This window comes from Myotis daubentonii, chromosome 7, assembly GCF_963259705.1.
Source record: "Myotis daubentonii chromosome 7, mMyoDau2.1, whole genome shotgun sequence".
In the NCBI taxonomy this organism is placed as follows: domain Eukaryota; kingdom Metazoa; phylum Chordata; class Mammalia; order Chiroptera; family Vespertilionidae; genus Myotis; species Myotis daubentonii.
This window is the reverse complement of record NC_081846.1, coordinates 40,815,399-40,840,221: the sequence shown is the minus strand read 5'-3', so window position 1 is coordinate 40,840,221 and position 24,823 is coordinate 40,815,399. Positions and strand designations below refer to the sequence as shown.

The following is a 24,823-nucleotide window of genomic DNA, read 5'->3' as shown; positions in this document are numbered from 1 at the left end:
ATGATGTTTACTTTGAATTTATATTAGTTCACACAAACACTCTATCCATGCTTTTGTTCCGGCCCTCCGGTCCAGTTTAAGAACCCATTGTGGCCCTCGAGTCAAAAAGTTTGCCCACCCCTGCCCTAGAGACTCCAGGAATCATTAAAATATGTTCACAGTCTATATTATTAATAAATAAAGCACTTTATATATATTTTAAAATACTACAATAACTTTTACTTCATATATGCAGAACATTAGTGATGAGAGAGAATCACTCATTAGAAAGACCTATTAATACCAGGGCATCACTGCTGTACTCTTAGATTGCTCATTACCACACTTTGTTCAGGGATTGTGTGGGGAGGGGCATACTTACTAATATAAAGGGGTAGCAGAAGGAGATCTTGGTGGTGAAGGAATCTTCCGTATGTTGACGGCAGAGGTGGTTACATTAATCTACACATTATAAAATGACACAGCTGTGCACATAATTTGTAGCAACATCAGATTCCTGGTTTTCATATTACATCATATTTGTATAGGTTATAACCATTGGAAGAAACTGAGCAAAAGGTACACAGATCCTTTGTGAAAAAACTTTGTAGTCTCCTATGAATCTAAACTTATTTCTAAACATATTTTAAAAATTAAAAATATATAAAAATAAAATCTTGTAACTAAGTTAAACTGAATGGAACGCAATGACAAGAAGCATATACTGGGACTCTTCTGGGCAATCTGGGATTATGTTTTTGCCCCATATTTACTTGTTATGCTACTTTGCGAGTTATCTGTCTTCCTTTGTAGATTATAAGTTTCAAGAGGGCAATGACTTTTCTCTGTTTTCTTCACTGTTGAATCCCAAGAGTTTAAATAAATGTTTGCATATATAATGTATTCAATAAAAATCTGGTGAATGAGACAAGATAGCAGATCACTGCTTTGCCATGTACAGGCAATACTTTATTATAATACATGAATTATACTCAGTCTCAGATTCTGATTATGAGAATTTTAAAAATCATACCAAAACACCTTTTTCTCTATCTTAATCTTGAGTTTTATTTATCCAAGTAATTGTAAGCACAAAGTTACTCTACCTGTTGCTTTTGTAAGTTCTAAGTAAACAAACAAAAATATGCCTTATTAGCCTTGAAGTATTCAACTTGACTCTGTAAAACACAAAAATGATTTTTAAAATATAAAGTTCTATTGTATTTTTAAAATAATAATATTGACTTTAAAAAGTTGAAAACTATAGTTCAAATTCATCAATATAGCTCTTAGTATAATTCACAGTAATAGGAAGATCATGTATAAAAATAAGACAAGAGAAAATAACTTTGTGATCATTTATACTAATACTAGAGGCCTGGTGCACAAAAATTCGTGCACTCAGGGGTAGGGGACTCCTCAGCCTAGCCTGTGCCCTCTCGCAGTCTGGGACCCCTCGGGGGATGACCACTTGCTGGCTTAGGCCTGCTCCCCGGGGAATTGGGCCTAAGATGGCAATCAGATATCCCTCTGGCAGCCTGGCAGCCCTTGGGGGATGTCCATTTGCCAGCGGGGAGCAGACCTAAGCTGCAGTCAGACATCCTTAGTGCTACTGAGGAGGCAGGAGAGGTTCCCACCACCACCGCTGTACTGGCAGCCATCAGCCTGGCTTGTGGCTGAGCAGAGCTCTTCCCATGTGAGAGCGCCCTGACCACCAGAGGGCAGCTCCTGCATTGAGCGTCTGCCCCCTGGTGGTCAGTGTGTGTCATAGTGACCAGTCATTCCCAGTCCTTCTGCTGTTAGGGTCAGTTTGAATATTACCCTTTTACTATATAGGATAGAGGCCTGGTGCACAGGTGGGGGCCGGCTGGTTTTCCCTGAAGGGTGTCCCGGATCAGGGTGGGGGTCCCGCTTGGGTGCCTGGCCAGCCTGGATGAGGGGATGATGGCTGTTTGCAGCTGGTCACACCCCCTTCAGGGTGGGGGTCCCCATTGGGGTGCCTGGCCAGTCTGGGTGAGGGGCTGAGGGCCGTTTTCAGGCTGGTGGGTGACTGAAGCTCCCAACCTCTCCTTTTTCCTTTTTTATTATTCTGGGATTTATTTACGTTCTATGGCTGTCACTGGAACTGAGAGCCAGATTTAGCTCTGAGGTTCGGGTCCAGCTCTGAGACCTCGGCTGCTGAAAGCAGGTATCTGGGTTTGTTTGGCTTCTATAATTGAAACACTGTTGCAGCTCCAGCTCTGAGGCCCGGCTGGCTGAAAGCAGGTTTCTAGGGTTTGTTTAGCTTCTATAATTGCAAGATTGTTGCTTCTGGAGCTCAGAGCTAGGCCGCGGCAGGTAGGGAACCTTGGCTTCCTCCATCACTGGAGCAAGCAAGCCTCATGTTCACTTCAGCTGCGTGGCTGCCGGCCGCCATCTTTGTTGGAATTTAATTTGCATATCCTGCTGATTAGCCAATGGGAAGCATAGCGGAGGTATGGTTACTTACCATGTCTGTCTATTATTAGATAGGAAAAGGGTAATATGCTAATTAGGGCAGACGTCTTCTGGACATCCATCCCGATGTTCATCCAGACAAAGCCACAGCAGCTGCGAGGCCCAGCTCAGGCAGCTGTGGGCTCAGGCAGCCATGAGCCCTGGTGGCTGCGAGGCCCGGGGCTCAGGCCTCAAAGCCACTGCAGCCAGCAGTGGCAGCAGCAGCAGGGTGATGAGGGCAGCACCTTCCCCTGATCAGCCCAGTCACCTCCCGCAAAGGGAGACATCCCCTGAGGGCTCCCAGACTGTGAGAGGGGGCAGGCCGGGCCGAGGGACTCCCCCCCCCCCTCCAGTGCATGAATTTTTGTGCACCAGGCCTCTAGTTAGTAATAAAGACTTTCTTATTATCACTATCACTTAGAATTCAGAGAGTTCCATTAAAAACATTTGTGTGTTTTAATACAAGGATGCATTTTGTTCTGCTACTCAACATATAAGGAACTTCAGAGCCAAAATCCAAAAGTACAGTTCTACCAAATTTTCTCCTTAGCACTGTATATCAGCTATGTGACATCCCCTACAAGGTGCCACAGTACTCCTCTGGCCAAGAGCACTGCCATCGCCAGAGGACCTAAGGGTCTTACTCCAGAATTATCCATGCTGGAATGTGACTAGATCCAGGTCTCATATCCCCATCAGGGACCAGAGCATACCCATTGCTGGCTGTGCTGTGGCAGCACTTTTTGTGGAATAAGGTGTACACTGCTTGATAGGATGAGGCTTGAGGGCTCAGCTTATGCCAGGAGGCCGCAGGAGACAGCATAGTGGAAAGTTCACAACAAACTAAATTTTAATCAAAGTGGGTGTCCCAGCTCAGCCAGTTACCAGCTCTGAGCAAGACATCAAACCTTTCTGAGTATCTATTATTGGTTGTCAGAGGTGGGAGTGGAGGTAATGGGTCAGAAGGTACAAATTTTTAGTTATAAAATAAATAAGTCAGGAAACTTAAAAACAAACAAACAAACAAAACTCTTTAAGACTCAATTTCCATACCTATAAAGAGGAGTCTAGACCTGGCCAGATGGCTCAATTAGTTAGAGTGTCATCCCCTATACAAAAAGATTGAGGGTTTGATTCCTGGTCAGGGCACATACCTAGGTTGCGTGTTCAATCCCCAGTCGGGGAGCGTGCAGGAGGTGGCCAATCAATGTTTCTCTCTCTTCTTTCCTCTCTCTCTCCTTTCCTCTCTCTAAAATGAATAAAAATATCCTCAGGTGAGGATTGAAAAAAAAGAGGAGTCCATAGCATACTGGTCCTTATTTATTATGTAAGCAAAAAATGAGACAGTGTATATGAAAGTAGTCTCTAAAATAAATATGTAGGTAGGCTACACAATTATTCTAACCTAGTTGTTGCATTTGGTGTTTTATGGAAATATTTCAGCAGTATAGCACAGTTACATGCAATGCTTGATATAGTTCTACAGGTTGCCATGTTTCCTGATGGCAGCTAGAGTTAGCCATAAATGTTGATGGAATGAATTAGCTAATATGTGGTGTGATTTCAGGAATGTGAGGAAAATCCTAATATTTATGATAAATCCTTCTCCACATGTTGGCTAATATTAACTCTATTAGCAGAGAATATTTATTTTAACGCAAAGCTTTATTTTTATAAAAAATATTCATATTATTACCTGCCCCCATTCTACACTTTTAAAAAGCGTGTAGCTTAGGTGTCAATCAAGGATGAGAAAGCTTTTAGGGCCAAAAGAATCCCAAGCAGATCCCATGAGTCAAATGTAACAGGATGGAAAGATTCCTGCTTCACTATTTGTATTTGAATGAACAATTTATTGATAATTTGAAAGAATGATTCTCTAATGGTAGAATTTGGGGCATAGAAGCTGCCTGGATGGGAAGGTCATGGACACATGAGGGCAAGAGCACACTCCAAGTGTCACCCAAATCAGAGCAGCAGTGGGCCCTGCCACTTACTAACTGTGAGAACTCTGAGTCTCATTTTTCACATCTAGAAAATGGGCATATTAAGAGTCTGTCTTTATAAGGATGAAGTGAGAAGATGTAAAGTGCTGAGTACATTGCCTGGCCCCTATTCCATTTTCTGTAAATGTTAGCAACTATTAGCACTGTCATCATCAGTAATGATAACCAAAACATCCTATATAATAAAACGGTAATATGCAAATTGACCCTACCAGTGGAACGACTGGTCGCTATGTCACATACTGACCACCAGGGGGCAGACGCTCAACGCAGGAGCTGCCCTCGGTGGCCAGTGTGCTCCCACAGGGGGAGCTCCACTCAGCCACAAGTTGGCCTGACGCCTGCGAGCACAGTGGTGGTGGCAGAAGCCTCTCCCACCTCCTTGGCAGTGGTAAGGATGTCTAACTGTGGCTTAGTGGGCTTAAGCCATTAGTCGGACATCCCCTGAGGGCTCCCAGGCTGCCAGAGGGGTGTCTGACTGCTAGCTTAGGCCCAATCCCCTGGGGAATGGGCCTAACCTAGCAGGTGGACATCCCCTGAGAGGTCCCAGGCTGTGAGAGGGCGCAGGCCGGGCTGAGGGAAACCCCCCCACACACACACCCAGTGCACAAATTTTCATGCACCGGGCCTCTAGTAAGATAATGAATACTTAAGACATTACATACTTCCTTTTTCAGGCATTTTATGTCTTTATTTCACTATCAACATAGGTTATACTCTCTTGTGTAAACAATACCTATTTTATTGAATTTTTAGTTCAGGCATACAGTAAGGAAGCAAAATGACTCTCTGGTTTAAAATCTTTTTCTGATGCAAGAGAAACAAACACCCATGACCCAATTCTGGCTATGAAAAACGAACTGCACATGCTTGTTTGATGGTGTTATTACCCTGCCCTGTTTGTATGGGCTGCCCCTAATCCTAACTCACACAAAAATAACAGAACGAGATTTCTGGTTGGCTTCCAGTTTGAAATATAAGCTGCAGCTAATGGGCTGCTGGAGACTGGGGGGTCACAACTGTCCTGAGTGGAAATAGCCTCTCACTGAAAGCTAGACCACAGCCCTCACCTGATGAAGAATTTTTGTGTGAACTCTAACATTCAGGGGTTCAGTGCTAAAACCAAGTTAGTAAACTATCAGATGGTTCTCTTGTCGCTAGGGAATGGCATTAACATAAACAATGATAGAAAAGGACAAAATTAAAAAAACCAACTTGAAAAACTCTGACATTGTATGGTTTCAATTTTGATTAAAACAAAAAATAAGCATTTGGAGGGTTAATTTTCAAATCAGAGCCATTTACTAATGGGCCAGAAAATCCGTTCATCATGGAAATGTTGGAACTACCTTTACCTTTCATACAACTTAGTCCTTTATGATTAAATGTAAATAAAATCAGATATTTTCTTTTCCTCAATTTACTGCAAAACAATGGTTGTTCAAAAAAAATTCTTTTATATGGATCCAATAAATGATAGTATTTTAAAACAGAATTTAAATGTACCCATGAAGCTCTAAAAAACTTATTTTTTATAAATGTACTTTCTTAATTTTTCCTTCTTGGGTATTTGAATATAAATGACCCTTCCATGTCTGCTCTGTGAAATGAAGTAAATAATGCAATTAGAAATAGTCCACAGGTACATGGGATTCTATTATTATTGGTGCTTTCTGTTGTTAGAGAGAGTTGCCTGTACCCTGGGATTTGTTTAGACTTCACTACCTCTCCCTCGATGTCAGTGGCCTTTTATGTGACTGAAAAAACAGAGTCCTGGAGGCCTATCAAAAATGCCATTGTGTTTTACTGGAGAACTTGAACTCTACTATGCTTCCGGGAGGGGTGGGGGTGGCAACAACAAAGAAAATGACACACGCCCTAAGACTTGATAAAAGCAAGAACCTGGGGAATTTTGTACCAAACAGAAGGATAAATAAATGTGAGTATTAAACTAACATTTGCTCATAGGATGAAGCCAGTGACTTCTTGACTTGAAGAGTTTGCGCGCTTCCTGACGCCAAGGACTTCCCACACTGCTTACTTCCACAGCCCCTATTCAAGGTTGACCTTAAATGCCACCTTCTCCAGCTAATTAATCTTGTCCCCTGAACTTGCGTATAGTACTTTCACTATCAATGTCTTTCATCTGGGAACTTAATTAATCATCTAGGGCTTAATATTGTGGTTTCATTGTTATTTAATTACTTCATGGGTCTACCATGGTATTTTCCCCCTATGTTGTTATACATTATAAATTTCTGGAGGCGAAAAATGTCTCTTACGTTTGCTTTGTGTCTTCCCACTCCCCAATGCCAAGCACGGAGCCAGGAACACAGCAGGCAGGGGATCCAGCCTAGTGGAGTAGAGCTACCCTGAAGCTATGTCAACTTAGTTCCTGCAAATCCTGTAAGATTCATGGCTATGATCAGGAATTACTGAGTGATCCTTTCCATCAGATAAGGAGTGGGTTTTACCTTCTTGTGACTCTCCCGAACAAGTGGGATGTTATAGTACAGCTAATAGTTAAAGGGCATTTCAGTGTGCTGAGCGCAGGCATGGCACAGAGGCACACTGCTGGAGTTGGGGTCTCAGCTCCTCTGCTTCCCAGCTCTGTGGCACATGACTGTGTGCACATTAATCCTCATTTGTTAAATGGGAATTTAAAGTAATAGTAGCTAACTATCATTCAGCACTTTGTGGGAAACCCTGTTCTAAATTTTTTAAATATTCTAACTCATTGAATCCTCACACCCCATTTTATTGTTATTATTACCCATTTATTATTATCCCATTTTACAGGTGAAGAAATGGAGACAGAGGGAGGAGTGCCTTTTCTAGAATTGTACACCTAAACAGCAACACTGGGATTCACATCCAGGCAGGCAGAACTTACTGGCTCAACTTCCACAGTACATTGTCTCATAAAATTTACCTGACATAGTTATTTTCAGGATTAAACAAATTCATACGTTTAAATTTTAAAAAGTGGTTGATATATAGCAATCACTCAATGAAAGTCCATTGTATTATGTTTATACGTATGTCATGATGTAGGCTCCAAAACTCTTACAACTAAAATTTATTCAGGTAATAACTTAAAATGTGCCAGCACAATCCCTGCCCAGAGGGAAGCTTACACTCTTAGGAGAACTATGTACAGAAATAAAAATATTAAGTAAGTCAATGTTAAAAGCAACACTAACTGATGACTAAGAGCCCATTAGAGCTGCAGGAGGCAAGTATGGATTGTCCTGGCCCCACCCAGAGTCTTATCTCTTAGGGGTCTAGAAAACTTCTTTGAATCCACACGCTAAACACATTATATAGGCTGCACTTGATTAAGCACCATATCAGAGTGTGTGACTGTGCTTATATAATGAGGTGCTGATTGAGAAGCCCAGTGGAGACAAATGGAGAGAGATGGGGCCAAAGCTCAGGGGACGTTTCCCGGAAGAGGAGGACTCAGCATTCCAAAACTCGGATATCAATAATTCACACAGAAACATATCCTCCAGCTCAGTTAAAAGAAGAATAATGACATAAATCAGAAAAACTAATAGTATGAATAATTTATCAGTTCCACCATGTTCTCTTAGGAGCCCAAGTTCTGTACATTAATAATTAAGTCTTCTTAAAACCCTGAGAACTGTTGTGAGCAAGAAGAGTGAGGTATGTTAATACCATTAAATCATCGCTAGTTCATTTTTTTTACCCATTTTTACTTTGCATGTTTATTTTGTTACTACACCAACATGAAAGATTCCTGCCATTAAGTAATGGATGTATGTGTTAATTCATTCATTTATTCATTCATTCTACAAACATTTATTGAACAGATAATCCAAGCACGGTGCTAGGCCCTAGGTATAGAAACATAATTCTTATGCCAGCCAGGATGAGAACTACCTTCACAATCCAATGCAGAAGATGAGAATGAAACATATATGGCTTTCCTGAGAGACAGATACTATAGTAGATATAGATAGGCTACGCATTACAGAGGCAACTCAGGGGAGGACTGGTCAGTAGCATATATGGGGAGCATCGAGAAGATGCAGAGAGTAATAGTAACTACTTCACTGTCAAATCTAAAGGCAGATTCCTCAAACACCTGCTGCTTCAGCACTATTCAATACTCTGTCTTGACATTTCCTTTTCTATAAATTTTGTGATGAAACCCTGAATATTTTTGCCTCTAATTTCCCATGTCCCTTTCTTTCCCAATCCATGATGACCCTTCTGTTCAAGTCTCTTAATGTGTTTTTGTTGTTGTTAATCTTCACCCAAGGATATGTTTTTCCCCTTGATTTTTAGAGAGAGTGGAAGGGAGGGGGAGAGACAGAGAGAGAGAAACATGTGAGAGAAACACATTGATTGGTTGCCTCCCACACATGCCCCAACTGGGGCTGGGGATCAAGCCTGTGACTAAAGTACATGTGCATGCCCTTGACTGGAATCAAACTGAGCCCCTTCAGTCTGCAGGCTGACATTCTAACCACTGAGCAAACCGGCTAGGGCTTAATGAGGTTCTTTAATGATAATTGTTTTTTTTTGGTTTGGGCCAGAGCTTCTTATTTCTTACTGTGCATCAAAATTACTGCAAAGTCCTTTAAAAAAATATACACATGTCCCAGCCTTCCCCTGAGTCTTTGGTTTAGGGTCTGGATATATGAGTCCTGTGTTTTCTTTTCAAGCTCCCAGGGGATGCTTAGGCCAGCCAGGAGAACTACCTTCTTTCCTCTGACTGTTCCAAGTGGAGAGCGTTCATTTTTACATTATTCCCTCTCATTGGGCTCCAGAACTTGCTATAGTTCTGGGCCTGGAAACAGCATCAGCCTGAGAACCCTGGAGCAGGAAGTCAGCATCCCAGACCTCTCTACCCATTATCAGTGAGGTCAGTTCTACTGCAGCCACTTGATCTCAAAGCTGCATCACACTCCTCTTGTCCTTGGTCACTTGTGTAGGACCGTCAGGTCTTCTATCCTTTTTTAAAATCCTCTCACTGCACCCCTTCCTTCCAAACTTCACAACTGTATTTTTTTTTAAAAAAAATATTTTTTATTGATTTTTTACAGAGAGGAAGGGTGAGGGATAGAGTTAGAAACATCGATGAGAGAGGAACATTGATCAGCTGCCTCCTGCACACCCTCTACTGGGGATGTGCCCGAAACCTAGGTACATGCCCTTGACTGGAATCGAACCTGGGACCCTTCAGTCCACAGGCCGACGATCTATCCACTGAGCCAAACCGGTTAGGGCCACAACTGTATTTTATGAAAATACAGATTGATAGGAAATAAACTCTTCACTAATTCTCACACTCCACTACTTAAAATGAAGGTTGCTCACTTTCCCTAACCCATCCTAACAAAAGCTTCTTTCTCAATCAGCATCAATCTCTTGCTTCAGTCAAATTTATTAGAGGAATGGATGATCAATGAACAACAAATTAATTATATATAAAGTTATTAATGAAATAATACTTCCAGAATTCACAACCAGACAACTCACCATTTAATTACTGCCTTCTGCTGCCAGCTTTTCAAATTATATTAATACAAAGTCTTCCTTTCATTATTATAAATGTTTATGTAATTCATTTGTTTTAAATAAATTACTTTTTCAAGTAACATTAATTGCAATAATACCAAACACATGCACAAATATATTTACACAAATATTTTTTATAAATATTACACTAGGAAAAATATTTCCACTCCTGGGACAGTATCTAATATCACCACTTTACATATTAATTGCCTTCAAAATTTTGCTATTAAAAATATTTTGGCCTAGTTTCTTTCATTTCTATTCCCCCCCAAAATCTCATTTCATAATTGTCCTTTTCAGATCCTACATAAATTTGCTTGGTTATAAGCAGACTTCTGAGCTATAAATAAATAAATAAATAAATAAATAAATAAATAAATAAATAAACAAACAAACAAACTATTTTCATTCCCTGAAGATTTAGTCTTCTTTAGTCTTTAAATCTACTGCTGTTCAATATGGTAGCCACTAGCCATTTGAAATGTGGCCAGTTCAAACTGCAATATGCTATAAAGTACATACTGGATTTTAAAGAGTTAGTACAAAAATTAAAAATATCTCAATATTTTTTATAATGATTACAGGTTAAATGGTATATTTTAGATATATTGGGATAAATTGAGCATATTTTTAATTAATTGATTTTTATTTTTAATCTTCCTATTGGATGAGTTTTGGTAATTTGTTGCTTTCAAAGAATTGGCTCATTTCATCTAAGTTGTTCAATTTATGTGCATAGAGTTATTCATAGTTTCCCACATTCAATTTTTAATGAGGTTTACATAATATTTTAATAGGATATATAGTGATGCCCCATCTTCCATACCTAATACTACCAATTTCTGTCTTCTCTCATTTTTCCTTTCTCAGTTTGACTAGAGGCTTATCAATTTTATTGATATTTTCATTTTTCTATTGTCAATTTTATTGATTTCTGCTTTTCTCTGTGTTTTTTTTTCCCCTTCATTCTGCTTGCTTTGGTTTTAATTTTCTTATTTTTCTAGTTTCTTACGGTTGAAACTTAGATTGTTGGCTTGAGGCAGTTATGCTTTTCCAATGTAAGTACTTAATGCTCTGAAATTTATATGGGGCTATTAGAAAATTTAAAATTACATGTGACTTGCATTTGTGGTTTGCATATATTTCTATTTATTGTTGCTTTGAGAAGTATAATACATTAGCAAAGTGTCTTCTTTCCAACACATTAATAAATGTTTAATAGGAAATGGGATCAGTGAATCAAAGAATGTCAGGCGCTCAGGAAGCTGTCAGCACTAGCCTTGGGTGGTTTGGGTTTCTCTAGTCCTAATTATGAAAAAGTTGGGATATGTTTTGAGCTGAAACTTTTTTAAAAAAAAGGCGGGGCCACATGGGGCCAGTTTATTGCAGTTAACTACACAGCTCTCTATATTTTTTGTCTATTTTTTCATAAAGAAAATTAAAACACACAAACCCAATGAGGAGCATTTAAATTTTAAAAAGATCACATCTTGCCCTAGCTGGTTTGGCTCAGTGGATGGAGCGTCAGCCTGCAGATGGAAAGGTCCCAGGTTCGATTCTGGTCATGGGCACATACCCAGGTTGCGGGCTCGAACCCCAGTGGGGGGCATGCAGGAGGCAGCCAATCAATGATTCTCTCATCATTGATGTTTCTATCTCTCTCTCCTTCTCCCTTCCTCTCTGAAATAAGTAAAAATATATTAAAAAAATAAAAGATCACATCTTATGAAATAAAATTTGAGAGCTTGAGTTCCCAGAATACTGAATAATTAAGATTTTTTTTTAAAGAAAATTAGATCCACATCTGTATAATCTAAGTTAAGAAGCTGAAGGGTGAGACAGCTCTCACCTTCTCTGTCTTCTCATTTCCCTGGCTTGACTCAATATAATTTGTACCATGGAGCAGGGTCCTGGGGTTTTAGTTCCTCACTCTGCTGTGCGCTTCCCACCACGGTGTCTGTGGGACCAAGCAGTGGGGAGAAGGGAGGGGAGAAAAGAGCAATGTGAATTCCTCACAAGCTCTGAGATTATCGTTCCTCTGGTCAGAGAGAGGTTTCCCTCTGTCTGGTTTAGGCACCTGCTTAGCTGCCTCCACGTCACCATCACGGCTACCCTCAGGGGACTGCCTGGGCTGAGGCAGAGAGAATAGAAAAACAAAAAGCAAAGCCAGAGGCAGGGTATCTATTCCCTTTCTGACCCATGGAATTCCTCTTTCTATTGCTCAGACCGGAAGAGAAGACTTTAGTGGAGCTTTTTCTGTTCACATCTGGTACGTTCCTCAGGGGGTCAACCTGCCATTGAATCCAAGTTGAGCAACATTGGGCAGAGAAAAAACAACACTGCTGGCCGGCTGGTATTTGGAATTCTGATCTCTGTCCCTAATCTGCCTGCCTTTAGAGTGTCCTCAGCAAACACATTCTGTCAGGGTGTATATTAGCATTTATTTTATGTGTGTTTTTTTCCTTTCTTTTTTTTTCTTTTTTTATTTTGTCTTTGTTTGTTCCTACATCTTTGCATTTAATGGAGACTGGGTGGAAGGTGTTTAATCCATCTTGCCTAGAACTGGAACCAGTATTCAATCTTTTAAGACAATTTTTTTAAAGACAAAAATCTAATCTCCCTCAGTATGTGGTAGGAGGGAGATGGGGGAGTTAGGTAATTTGGAGGACAGAGCTAACCACGAACCCAAATAAGTTTGCCTTATTCTCCTGAGGACCGATAATTAGATGAATTTGTCATGAGAATGATACAGCCATGTCACTTGAAAATCTCTTGGGATTGACACATTAATCCATTAAAAGATATCTAAGACAAAGTCTACAGTTTGGAAAAGATGAGTTCTGCTCAAGCTAATTAGGTAGGTGTCACAGCGTACTTCAAACAAACAAAACAAAACCAAAAAATCGCCTCTTTCTCATTTAAGTGCAATACACACTTACTAAGTGCAATGACACATAGATACAGATAACAGTATGGTGACAGCCAGAGGGGAAGGGGGTGAGGGGAGGTGGAAGCGGATAAAGGGGGGATAAATGGGCATAGAAACAGACTTGACCTTGGGTGGTGAACACACAATGCAGTTTGCAGATGATGTTTTATTGAGTTGTACTCTTGAAACCTGTATATTTTTATTAAGAAATGTCACACCAATAAATTCAATTTAAAAAAAGAATGGGAGTGAAGGTGAGTGGGTCCTGTGCAACCTTCTTCCCCCAGCCACCCCTCATTTATATTTCTTGAACTGTCAGTCCAATCTCAGACCAAGACCTTTTGTCATAACTAATAAAAATCTATGGGTTCTACTTTCAGTAAAAAATGTTTGTTTATGGATTTATACTTTAAAGAAGAATTATTTTCTAAATAAACAATTAATATCTTGGAGGCTATAGGCCTATGATCTCAAAAAAGTTAATTGGGATCCTAGCTTTTGACCCAGGTTTCAAATAGGAATGTGTTTGGTAACAAATAACATAGAGCCCAACCAACTTGCTTAAACACCTAAGAATTGGTCTATGTCACAACAAGAAGCTGGGGACTCAGCATAATCATAAACAATCATAAACCATCAGCTTATAAATGTATCCCCCTATTGTTGGACATTGTTTTGTTTCCAGTTAGGTTATTCTATTTAAAACAAAACAAAACATGTGGGCCCAGGCTGGTTTGGTTCAGTGGATAGAGCATCAACCTGTAGACCAAAGGGTCCTGGGTTTGATTCCGGTCAACATTACAGGCTCCCCCCTGGCCCTGGCCCTGGTTAGGGCTCGTGCAGGAGGCAACAAATCAACACAATCGACGTGTTTCTCTCACATCTATGTTTCTCTCTGTCTTTTCCTCTCTCTACCACTCTCCCTAATAGTCAATGGAAAAAAATATCCTTGGATGAGGATTAACAACAACAACAAAAAACATGTGAAAATATGCTCAATATCATAGCAAAGCATCTTCATATCTATATCCTCACAGTAATGTTTGATGCTGTGGAAGATTATACTAAGCCTCAGGCTTCTTGTTGCAACATAGACAAACTCTTGGGTGCTTAAGCCAGTATTGGTTGGGCTTTATGTTATTTGTCACCAAATAAATACCAAGTAAACAGCCATCATAGCTGTTGTCTTCTGTTCCAATTATCTATTGCTGTGTAATAAGGTGTTGCATATTCTAATGACCTAAAACAACAATTATACATTTTGCTCATGATTCTAGATTTGGGAAGAGCTCGGTGGAAAAGAACTGTCTCTGCCTCACACAGGTCAGCTGGGAAACTCAACCTGGCCTGGAGAATCCACTTCCAAGATGGGTCAATAGCTCACTCCCATGACCAGCAGGCTGGATGGCTGTCAGCCAGGATCTCAGGCAGGGCTGTTGTTGGGAGTTTTTTCCACATGGGTCTCTGTACAGAGGTTCTGCTGTTTCATAGTTGTGAGAAGATTATTTTTGTTTTTTAATGGAAAAAGCTCTCCATTTTAAAAAGACTAAAAGGGCCCGAGCTGGTTTGGCACAGTGGACAGAGCGTCGGCCTGCGGACTGAAGGGTCCCAGGTTCGATTCTGGTCGAGGGCACATGCCTGGGTTGTGGGTTCAATCCGCAGTAGGGAGTATGCAGGAGGCAGCCAATCAATGATTCTCTCTCATCATTGATTTCTTTCTCTCTTCCTCCTCCTTCCTCTCTGGAATCAATAAAAAAAAAAAATTTAAAAAAAATAAAAAGACTAAAAGGGAAATTAAACTGCCCACTAGTTTCCACTCTCTCAAGAGCTCTGTACAGTTCGTATCTTATCTCAGTGACCTTCTTCAAAATGATCAGTGAAAAATACGGCAGGCACTTTACATGTATAGGACACTAAGGCGCAGAGCCCTTTGAACCACACACAGATCAATTATGTGTTGCAATCTGGAAGGTGCCAATTAACCTCTCCTCTTTCCCCTCAAGATTCTGTAAAATAGATACCAAGGTCAGATAGGGACCAAAATATCTGTTCCTATTACTACTAAGGCTGGACTGGAGGATGGGGTTGATTTTGACTTTCTACTTCTTCCTCCCTAAAATCTAGTGCCTGGGACCTGCCTGTGGAAAGTGTTAGGTCGGAGGTGCCCTGGGTGAGTGGAATTGTGGACTCCTTCTGCAGAAGCAGAGAGAGTAGAAAACTGTAGCCCACGGGTAGTCAGGGTCTGCTTGAGCCTGTAACACAGCCCCCTCACTCCTTCAGGGAAGAGAAAGGGAGGAGAAGAGATGGGTGAAAGCATCTTCCCCAACATATCTGAGAGAGCAGGATTTTCTAACTTGTGGGTCTATAGGAAAACAGGGATAGAGAGAAAATGGATCTCCTATATGAAGCAAACATTTAGGGTAAACACCACTATGACACAGATCATGTAAAATGGGTTATTCCTCTTCTAATACTGTCCTAAGGGGCTCTATCACATTCACAATACCCATACCATAAAATTTTCTCTAATATATAAGTTCAAGTCATATAGTTTTACTTTATTAAAAGACATTATCAAGAAAGTGAAAAGACAACTTACAGAATGGGAGAAAATATTGGTTAATCCTACATCTGATAAGAGAATAATATCCAAAAGTCATAAAGAACTCTTACAACTCAACAACACAAAAAAACGAACAACCCGATTAAAACCTGTGCAAAGGACTTGAATAGACATTTCTTCAAAGAAGATATACAATTGTCCAGTAAGCACAGGATATGCTTAACATCATTAGTCATTAGGGAAATACAAATCAAACCACCCTAAAATACTACTTCACACCTAGAAGGATGGCTATAATAAAAACAAAAAAAACAAACCCCAGAATATAATAAGTTTTGGGAAGGATATGAATAAATTGAAACACTTGTATATTGCTGGTAGGAATGTAATATGATACAGCTGCTGTGGAAAACATTTTGGTGTTTCCCCAAATAGGTAAGCAGAGAAATGCCATATCACCCTGCAATTCCATTCATAGGTATATAACCCAAAGAATTAAAAACAGACACACAAACAGGTACTTGTATGCCAATGTTCACTGTAGCATTTTACAATAGCTGAAAAGTGGAAACAACCCAGGTGTCCATCAGCATAAGATGGATAAGCAAATGTGGTATATGCCCACACTGTGGAATGTTATTCATTCATTAAAAAGGAATGAAGTTCTGAAATATGCTACAACATGGATGAACCTTGTAGACATCATAGACTAAGTGAAATAAGCCAGACACACACACAAAAAAAACAAGTATTATATGATTCCATTTAGCTGAAGTACTTAAAATAGACAAATTCATAGAGGCAGAAAGTACATTAGAGATTACTAGGGAAGGGAAGAATGGGAGTCATTGCCTATTAGGTTCAAAGTGTTTGAGGTAATGAAAAAGTTTGGGTAATAGATAGTAATGATTTTTGCACATAATTGTGAATGTAATTAATGCCACTGCATTGTATACTTAAAAAATGATTGAAATGGAAAATTTTATATTATATATACAGGGTATCCTTAAAACATGTATACACACTTTAACAGCTGATAGCAGACTAAGCTTTGAACAAAGGAAATTCATCCTAAAATGCTACCAGAAGTTTGAAAATGCAGTTGATATACAAACACTGCCTTTATAATTATTCAAAGTGTGTATACATTTTGCAGGGAACATAGCGTGTCCCAAAAATGTATACACACTTTAACAGCTGATAACTCACTTAATTTTCACCCCTTTTCGGGTTTAACTGATTTCAAATAATAGGTGAAGCCAGACTAAGCTTTAAACAAAGAAAATTGATCTACTAGACTTTTATTATGGGGATATATAAAAGACAAAGTTTATGGTACAAAACCAGCAACAGTCTATGAATTGAGGGCACACAAATATATATATATAAAAAATGATTCTGGTTATTTGCAATTCAATTGCTTTACGTTATCAGCAGTGCCTGGACCAGAATGGCCATCAGTTTGAAAACAGGTGTTGACCAAAAAAATTATTCATTTCTGTAGATTCTTTTAAAGTTTGAAAAGGAACTGTATGTTAATAAACACTGACTTTATAATCATTTAAAGTGCGTATACATGTCTAGGGACACCCTATAATTTAGCACAATAAAAATTTTAAACAATGAATTCTTAGTAAAAACTCCAGTTTATAACAGGAAACCACACTATTCCTTATTTAAGGCAAGTTTTAATAAGACTTTTATCTTTACTACCATATAGTTTGACTATTCATTTCTAGCTACATAACCAGAAATAGGACAAAAATAAGCATTCATTAGGTCAGAGATTTCGTCAGAATCAGAGAACCAAGTGATGTGTTAGTCAAGTCAGGGGTGAAATATTTTAGTGTTTTATATTCTAAAGGGTCATTTTTCACTGAAAGTCGCATTATCTACAAATATACATAACTGTGTATATACATATTCATATATCTACAAATACGGAGTCAGTGCCAGAGGCTTTCTTGGTTCTTATCGTTGTAATTCCTCTGGAGAGGAAGAACTTTCTCGACAACATCCCTGAGGTATTTCCAACTCCTCTTTCCCTCCTTGAATCGCCTGAGGATGCAATGTCATAGTGGCTACAGGCAGATCTTCTTTACCTGGCTTACACCCTTCTTCTCTTTCCCAAATTCCTTCTTTCTCATTGTAAATAATTCAAGTGTGGTCTGGGAATCTAGGTGCCCTTGGGAGTTAATGCTTTTTGCACATTATTAAGTTTTCCCCACTGAATATTTTTTCTCTGGATCCTCCATTGGAGTTGAGTACACCACTGTAAAGGAAATAAAATCTCTGGGGGATTGATAGACATTATCAACATTAGAAACACTCATAAAAATTCAGTGTTTCCAGAATTTTTCCCTTTAGTCTAAATTACTAGGGTTTGAGATGATTTTTTAATGGAAAGGAGAAAATAGCTTTTCTATCAAATTAAATATGCAAATTATACCAATATATTAATTATTAACAGAACAATTATACCACCTTTTTAAAGGCAACAGGCACTTTCATACATCATTGCATTTCTCCACAAAATTTCCTTTTCAATTGTTTGAAGATAACTATTAATACAGTAATTTTTCAAATAAAAAACCTGAACCCAGAGAGGCTAACTGCTTTGCTTAAATCCGAGTGGACTCAGCACTGAATTCCTACACCCTCCCAATACTCGTAGCCTTGCACTTCTTTATAATTCGAACAAAATGCAGGAAGAAACAGACTGGAATGAACATTAAACATTAAATATTATTGGCTTATTGAACTACTAATGCCCCATCATTTAAAAAGCTCATATTAAAACTAAGTTGGGTCCAACAACTTTCTGTTATAGGTTAAGGTTGTGCCTACCCTGGCAGCATAATAACTAGTAAATTGGTTGATCTGTTCATTTTCAAAAGTGAATTCACATTCAGATTTTTTGTTCTTTAAAAAAATCTTTTGTCATCAAATCTGGAACAGATTCCAGACCCTTTAACTTTGTCAAAACCAGTAACATTGGAAAATGATGCTACTATTTAAAATTTCTTTGGGGTGGAGGGTTGGGTTGACAGTGGTGTGTGGGGTAGGCAACGGTATGCGAGATGAACATTAAGAGGTCATTGGCTAAAGGCCCATGTGAAGTAAAAAATCCTTTTCACTTGAGATCTTGTGATCCTAAACCCACATGCAAAGAGGGAGTATGTTCCCACAGTCCCATGATACGTTATGGTAAGATATACAATCACTATGAAGCTTCCCTCATCTCACAGATAAAAAGCCTGGAGTCCAGAAGGCTAGTCCATTGCCAGAAGACTGGTTTAAAAGGACACAACTCTAGAATCTAGAACAATAAGCACTTTTTGACGATGGGTCCTATTAAATGAAAAACCATTTCCCAGCTGAGCTCCTGGATCTAAGTATGCAAATTGGAGAAGAGTTTTGGGGATAGCTGAATTACTGCACCTAAGAAAGCATTCTCCCTGGAGTTGTGGGCCTGGACAGGAATGGAGCAGGTGGGGAAAGAATGGCCTGAGAGACCCAGACTGCCATGAGCTTCACCACCACCCAGTCCTCCAGAGAACCTGAAAATGATGGCTGGGTACCAACTGTCGGTGGGACCTGGAGAAAAGATGTAGTTTCAATTCCAGATTAATTTCAGAAACAGGTGCATATGCTGTTTTGATTCCTGGGTCAGTGCTCTTTCACATTATAATGCGGTTTTGTAGATATACAAAGGGCTTCCTAGTGGCCAGAGATTTCTACCTTGAAGGACAGCACCGAGCCCAGAGCCCAGAGCTAGGAGCTGTCTAAACAAGAAAATCAATTCTGGAATCCATTGGCCCCTGCTTCAGCACTAATTCTTTCTTCAACTTCTCAGTCTGATTTACTCAGTTACTTTTACTACCATCCAATCAGAAAACCACTATTAGTATTATTCAAATGCAGATCAGATCTGCCTCTAAATCTAGGAAGTGAGTATAAATTCCAGCCAACATGTTCAAAGAAGCCAGTAACATTAAAATACTAAAAACACAGGACGTCTAGTCCTCCTGGGCCTCTGAATCAAACCTCTTTGATCTTGGAATGGCATTCACTTGCCTATGATGGTTATTACTCACAGGGCTGGCTGCATCCCAGAGCCCCATCCTCAGAAGGGGAAACCACTTGGGGCTTTAATGGTTTACCTGTCACTGTCTTAAAACTCTTAATAATCTTAGCTTTGAATTTGTGTTTTATGAGAGAAGTCCACTGGGACAACGGGGGAAGAAATGGAGGAGCGGAGCCTCGGGGCACATGTGGTCCTGCCTCCTGGGGATAGTCTCTATGCTATCCTGCCTGCTTCCCTGCCCCTGCTTAGTGACCTCTGCCATCTACCTGGCCTGGGTCAGGACACAGCTCCGGAAGAGCCAGGGTCAAGCCCACACCCTGTGCACTGAGCCAGGGCCTAGGCCCAGTGCCTGGGAGTCTGTACTCACCCCGCACATATCCTCATGCCTGAAGGAGCTAGACATTAATTAGCAAATATATATATATGATCAAACAAAACAAAAAAACACCATGACTAGTCAAGAAAAAGCTTTATCCTGCTTTTTGAACAGAGAGCCCAAATTTTCATTTTGCACTGGCCTTCTAGATGATAAAGCTGGCTCTGATTAGATACCTTATCTGGACATCATGAGCCAATATTATTTTTAGATTCTTAACTAAATAACCATAATACATGTGGAATAATAAGTCTGATTTTACTAAAAGTATTATTTGGTATCAAGAACTCTTCATATTAAACACAAAATCAGATATTTTCACTAGTTCAACAGAAGGAAAACAAGCTGTATTATTCTTGCTGGCAGGTGTCATTAACAATAGAAAGTCTGGACCTGTTGATGTGACCTGATAGTTTGATGTATGAAATGGAAAAGTGATAGATTTTTATTTTCACTGAGGCAGCCAGGAAAAAAAAATTACTTATTTCTCCACAATAAAAATATTATTGCTCCATATTTTCTATCACATTGGGGAAGTTTTAAAAAATCTTGTTACTTCTCTCCTCTGTTGGTGTTTGCTCATAAGTAACTACAGTGTTTTCCAGGACCCACCTGGCACTCTGTTAAAGTAGCCAGTGACGGCAGAGGGATCAAGAGGACGTGTAAGATGTGGGTTTTTATTTTTGTGCAGAGTGTATCTGCGTCGCAGCTTAGTATCTTTCTTACCTTGAGCTTGGCCAAAAGAAGTTCATGATCATGAAGGAGTTTCTTGGTTTCATCTTGACTGCTACCAATTTCTAAAATATTGGGCTGTGACTCAGCAAGCTGAAGTTGTACCCATTTGCCACACTAAAAATAAAAACGAAATGAAAAGCACTTTTAGTTCCTCTTGTTCTTTCCCCTTCACCCTTCTCCTTTTTCCTTTTTTTTTTAAGTTTCCAGTTATACTATGAACACTTTATTCTTTCCATAGAGATGGGCCTTAATAAATTAAAATATAGCAGGTTTAATATAAATCCATGCCTTGCCTTTTCTTTTTTTCTTAAGATAAGTGATTTTCTCTTGGCACCCTGTATTTAAACTTAACATTCCCAAATGAAGAACACATACAATAGATTATATATTATTGAATATTACAAAATTACAAAACAATTCACAAACTGTACATTCTCTCACTCACAAAAGTACTTTCCAAAGAAATAGTGATATTCCACTCAGGCAGGTAGAATGCAAACTTCACCACAAGGGGAAGGTTTTGTAGACGCAATGTTGGCTGATCAGCGTCCTTACATTAACCTTACTTGTTTAACCAGAAAGACTAAGCAGCAGGCGAAACAACTGATTTGCATCTTATTTCAAAGTGAAAACATAATATTTTCCAACTTTTGGTGTTGGGTACTCAGTAAAGTAAGTAGGAAAATGTCAATAAAATCAGACACCTGTGACAGCTGCCATTTGAAAGCAGCCGACTTGTTTTCCACACTTAGGACTCCCTCAATGCTCTAGGCACAACTGCTCATTGCCGTTCCTGAGGAATTGTTTCTCTAAGAAGCAACAACTGATGAAGCAACAGGTACCATGAGCAGGCACATACCCGTGGCTAGGTGAACTGCTAAAGAGAAATGAGAAAAATGCATGTCTATTCTAGGTAATTAGTGCCCTGAGACCCTGTAGAAACAAGAGGCCCATATAGATCAGAGGTAGGCACTTCTTTCCTTTAAGATGGACTTTGCACTTTGAATAAGTTGGGGTTCATTTTATATGGGATGGCAGTGAGCTTAAGGAGCTGCGGAAGGGAGACAAACGAATGTTCTTAGAAACACAGTTTGGTTAAATTAAGAATTTCCAGTGTGATTTTAGAGATTTTTTTTTTCTTTCTGTCAATCTAGCTCTGATTCTCCTATAATTTATTCCATGTGCATTATTCCTTATCCTGCTCTAAGAAATAGTTCATATTTGAGGGAATGTTAACTTTCTTTTACACAGTGAGTTTGCCTCTTTTCCTTCATTGCTGAAATTTGCAGATACTCAAAGCATCACAAAATCACATGCAAGTGATCGATTTCTGCTACTTTTGCTTCAGGCTTTTTTCCACGTCCACTCATTGCCTTTGAAGAGACAAGAGGGCAAGGGAACAGGCAGAGGTCCTGCGTATGTGGGGCCAAGTCTCCACAGCCCAGGAAACAGCCCCGCCAGGACACGCGGCCTTCGGTGCCCCAGAGCCCATCCTTCTGCTCAGTGTCAAGTGCTGCTTTCCTGCTATCACTTCCACATGAACATAAAATTCACAGAATTCAGTGAAATTAACCAGGCCTTGCCATGCATCCATGCACTAACAAAAGGCCAGAAAGTCACTCCATGAAGCCTGACGGCGTCTGGAAAGTAACCAGCTGGTAAGCGCCAGCTTGTCTGCCCGGTTCCCTTCATTAAACACTGAATTCCTTAGGGCAGTGGTCGGCAAACTCATTAGTCAACAGAGCTAACTATCAACAGTACGACGATTGAAATTTCTTTTGAGAGCCAAATTTTTTCAACTTAAACTATATAGGTAGGTACATTGTTATTAACTTAATTAGGGTACTCCTAAGCTGGCCTTTGCTAAAAACGTCCTCAATCTGATTGAAGTACGTTCGCTGAGATCTACCCCTTCTGACTCTCCCATCCACGCTCTTCTTGTACACTTGTTTCATCTATCTCCTTTCGTCCATCCTCTCTGTATGTCCAAACCATCTCAACATACCTTTCTCAATCCTCAACACTACATCTTCTTTCACTCCACTATGAAAACTGACTTCTGCGCATGGGCCACCAGGTTTCAATCGCACTGTATGTGTGCGCCCACACGTGGTATTTTGTGGAAGAGCCACACTCAAGGAGCCAAAGAGCCGCATGTGGCTCATGAGCCGTGGTTTGCCGACCACTGCCTTAGGTGGTGAATTGTCTAGATCCATGCATAATGCTTCACAGGGTTCTGCAGGTCATTTTCATAGGAAAGCAGATCACAGTTACCGCCTTCAACCTAAAGATGTGCTATCATCTTTGCAAATGGACAAATTGCTTAGCATAAAACATGGCATAAAACATTAGCCTGAAGTGGCTTCAACTTCCTGCTGTCAAGAGCCAATCTGACACATGCCCTTCGTGCCTTCCCTGGCAGGGTCTCCATGCCCTCAGCAATGTGACAAGGATTTGCCCGTGCCTGTACCGTGTCACCAGCAGAGCTAAGGAGGGCATGAGTCAGAGCCCCTTGTCAGGTGTTCTCTGGGTCCCATCCTGCCCAAAACAATGCCACCCCCTATCTGCTAGGCTCTCCCCTTCCCTCTTCCAGCACACCACCCCCCCTCAAAAACCACTCGTGTTTCATAGGTCCGCTTGCCTCTTCAGCCTGGCAAGCATGAATTTGTAATCACCCATGCCTTGCCTTAAAAAAAACCCACAAAAAACAGATTGAAAATAGACGGTTTGTTTTGTTTTTCACCAAGCTGCTGTACATGTTTCCTCACTAACTGAAAGAGAAACTATAGTAACTGGCTGACGCTTAATAGAGGTTTCTCTTTGCTGCTGCTTTAAGAAAGCAGTAAGATGTGCTTGCTGGGTTAGCTCCTATATGCCGTGTACTGCTGCTTGTGTAGAATGTTCTTCGGGATTATCAGCCCACAGCCAGACGCCCACAGCTACACGGAAAAAAGAAAGTTGCCAGCTTACCTTTATGACAGCGATAATGATTTTAGAGTCCCCAGCCTGCACAGCCACTGAGCTGACTGTGGTGGTAGAAAACTCCACTTCAGGGCTTCCTGGGCTGGACATGGTCCCTTAGGTGCCGCTTACACTCGGGGCAGCCTTTGTACAGATGTGCGTCTGCTGGTCATTTCAGAAGGCAACACCGGGGTTCCTTGGATTCATTCAGGGGAAGAGCTGAGCTCCCACTGATTGCTCTGCCAGAAGCAAAGAACAGGAGGTTAAAAATAGACAACCCCATTGAGTTTATCACAAGAGAGAGAGAGAGAGAGAGAGAGAGAGAGAGAGAGAGAGAGAGAGAGAGGAAAACGGGAGAGAATCGCCACACCCCTAGTATGGTAACACTGAGCGCCTGTTATTTTTGCCATTATCTTAAATGTAGAGGGCAGTTTCTAGCTCCCTTCCTATCAGCTGATGTTTGATAGCAAATGGAAAAAAAAAAAGTTACATCCTGACAAACCAAGTTAGTTTTGCCATTGAATCTGTCTCGTTATAGTGGACTTTGAAACCGGCCAGTCATTGACTGGAATATCAACTTTTCAGGACTTTTGAAGACTTTTTTAGGGGGAAAAAAAAAAAAAGCTTTCAAAATGTATTTTAAAAATAAGCTCTGGTATTTGTTTTGGTATTAAGCAAGCCATAAAACTGTTTGAAATAGACCTTTTTAGAGTAATCTACTTTTCTAAAACTTACTGCCTTTTGTCAAATAAAGTTTATATGGGATAGTTACATTTTCTCATAGCTTCAGATGTGTTAGGGGCATTTAAAAAATATTTCAACAAGCATTTATCAGTAGATACCTACCATCTCAGGATTTATTTGTGACTACTGTACTCCATTGAACAGCATTTTAAAACGCAGTTATCACAAATACTAAGAAGTAATACACTTTGCTGTTACTTTTTAATTGCAGTAAGAATGTTTTTGTTCAATTAAAGTTTAACACTATGTGTATTTTTCTACAATGAAATAAAAGATAACACTGTACTTCAGGTTTTATTTTTATTCTCCCTCCACTGCCTGTGCAGGAAAATTATAGACAGCTTCGAATCGGAGCCCAAGACTGGCAGATTAATCCTATTGCTAGAAACTCAGAGTGTGTCACAAGTTGTCTGTGGTA

General features: G+C 40.0%; 1 protein-coding gene across 1 annotated transcript in view; it reads right to left on the bottom strand.

Annotated features, from left to right (window-relative positions):
• Window positions 1–23,965, bottom strand: part of CCDC141 (coiled-coil domain containing 141) — a 172,738-nt gene extending 148,773 nt beyond the window's left edge. Inside the window, exons 1-2 of the mRNA XM_059703945.1 lie at window positions 23,671–23,965; window positions 20,692–20,814 (exon numbers count right to left, since the gene is read on the bottom strand). Coding sequence (XP_059559928.1) covers window positions 20,692–20,814; window positions 23,671–23,772 — 225 coding nt within the window. The 5' untranslated portion in view covers window positions 23,773–23,965. The remainder of the gene's footprint in view (window positions 1–20,691; window positions 20,815–23,670) is intronic.
• Between the last annotated feature and the right edge of the window lie 858 nt (window positions 23,966–24,823).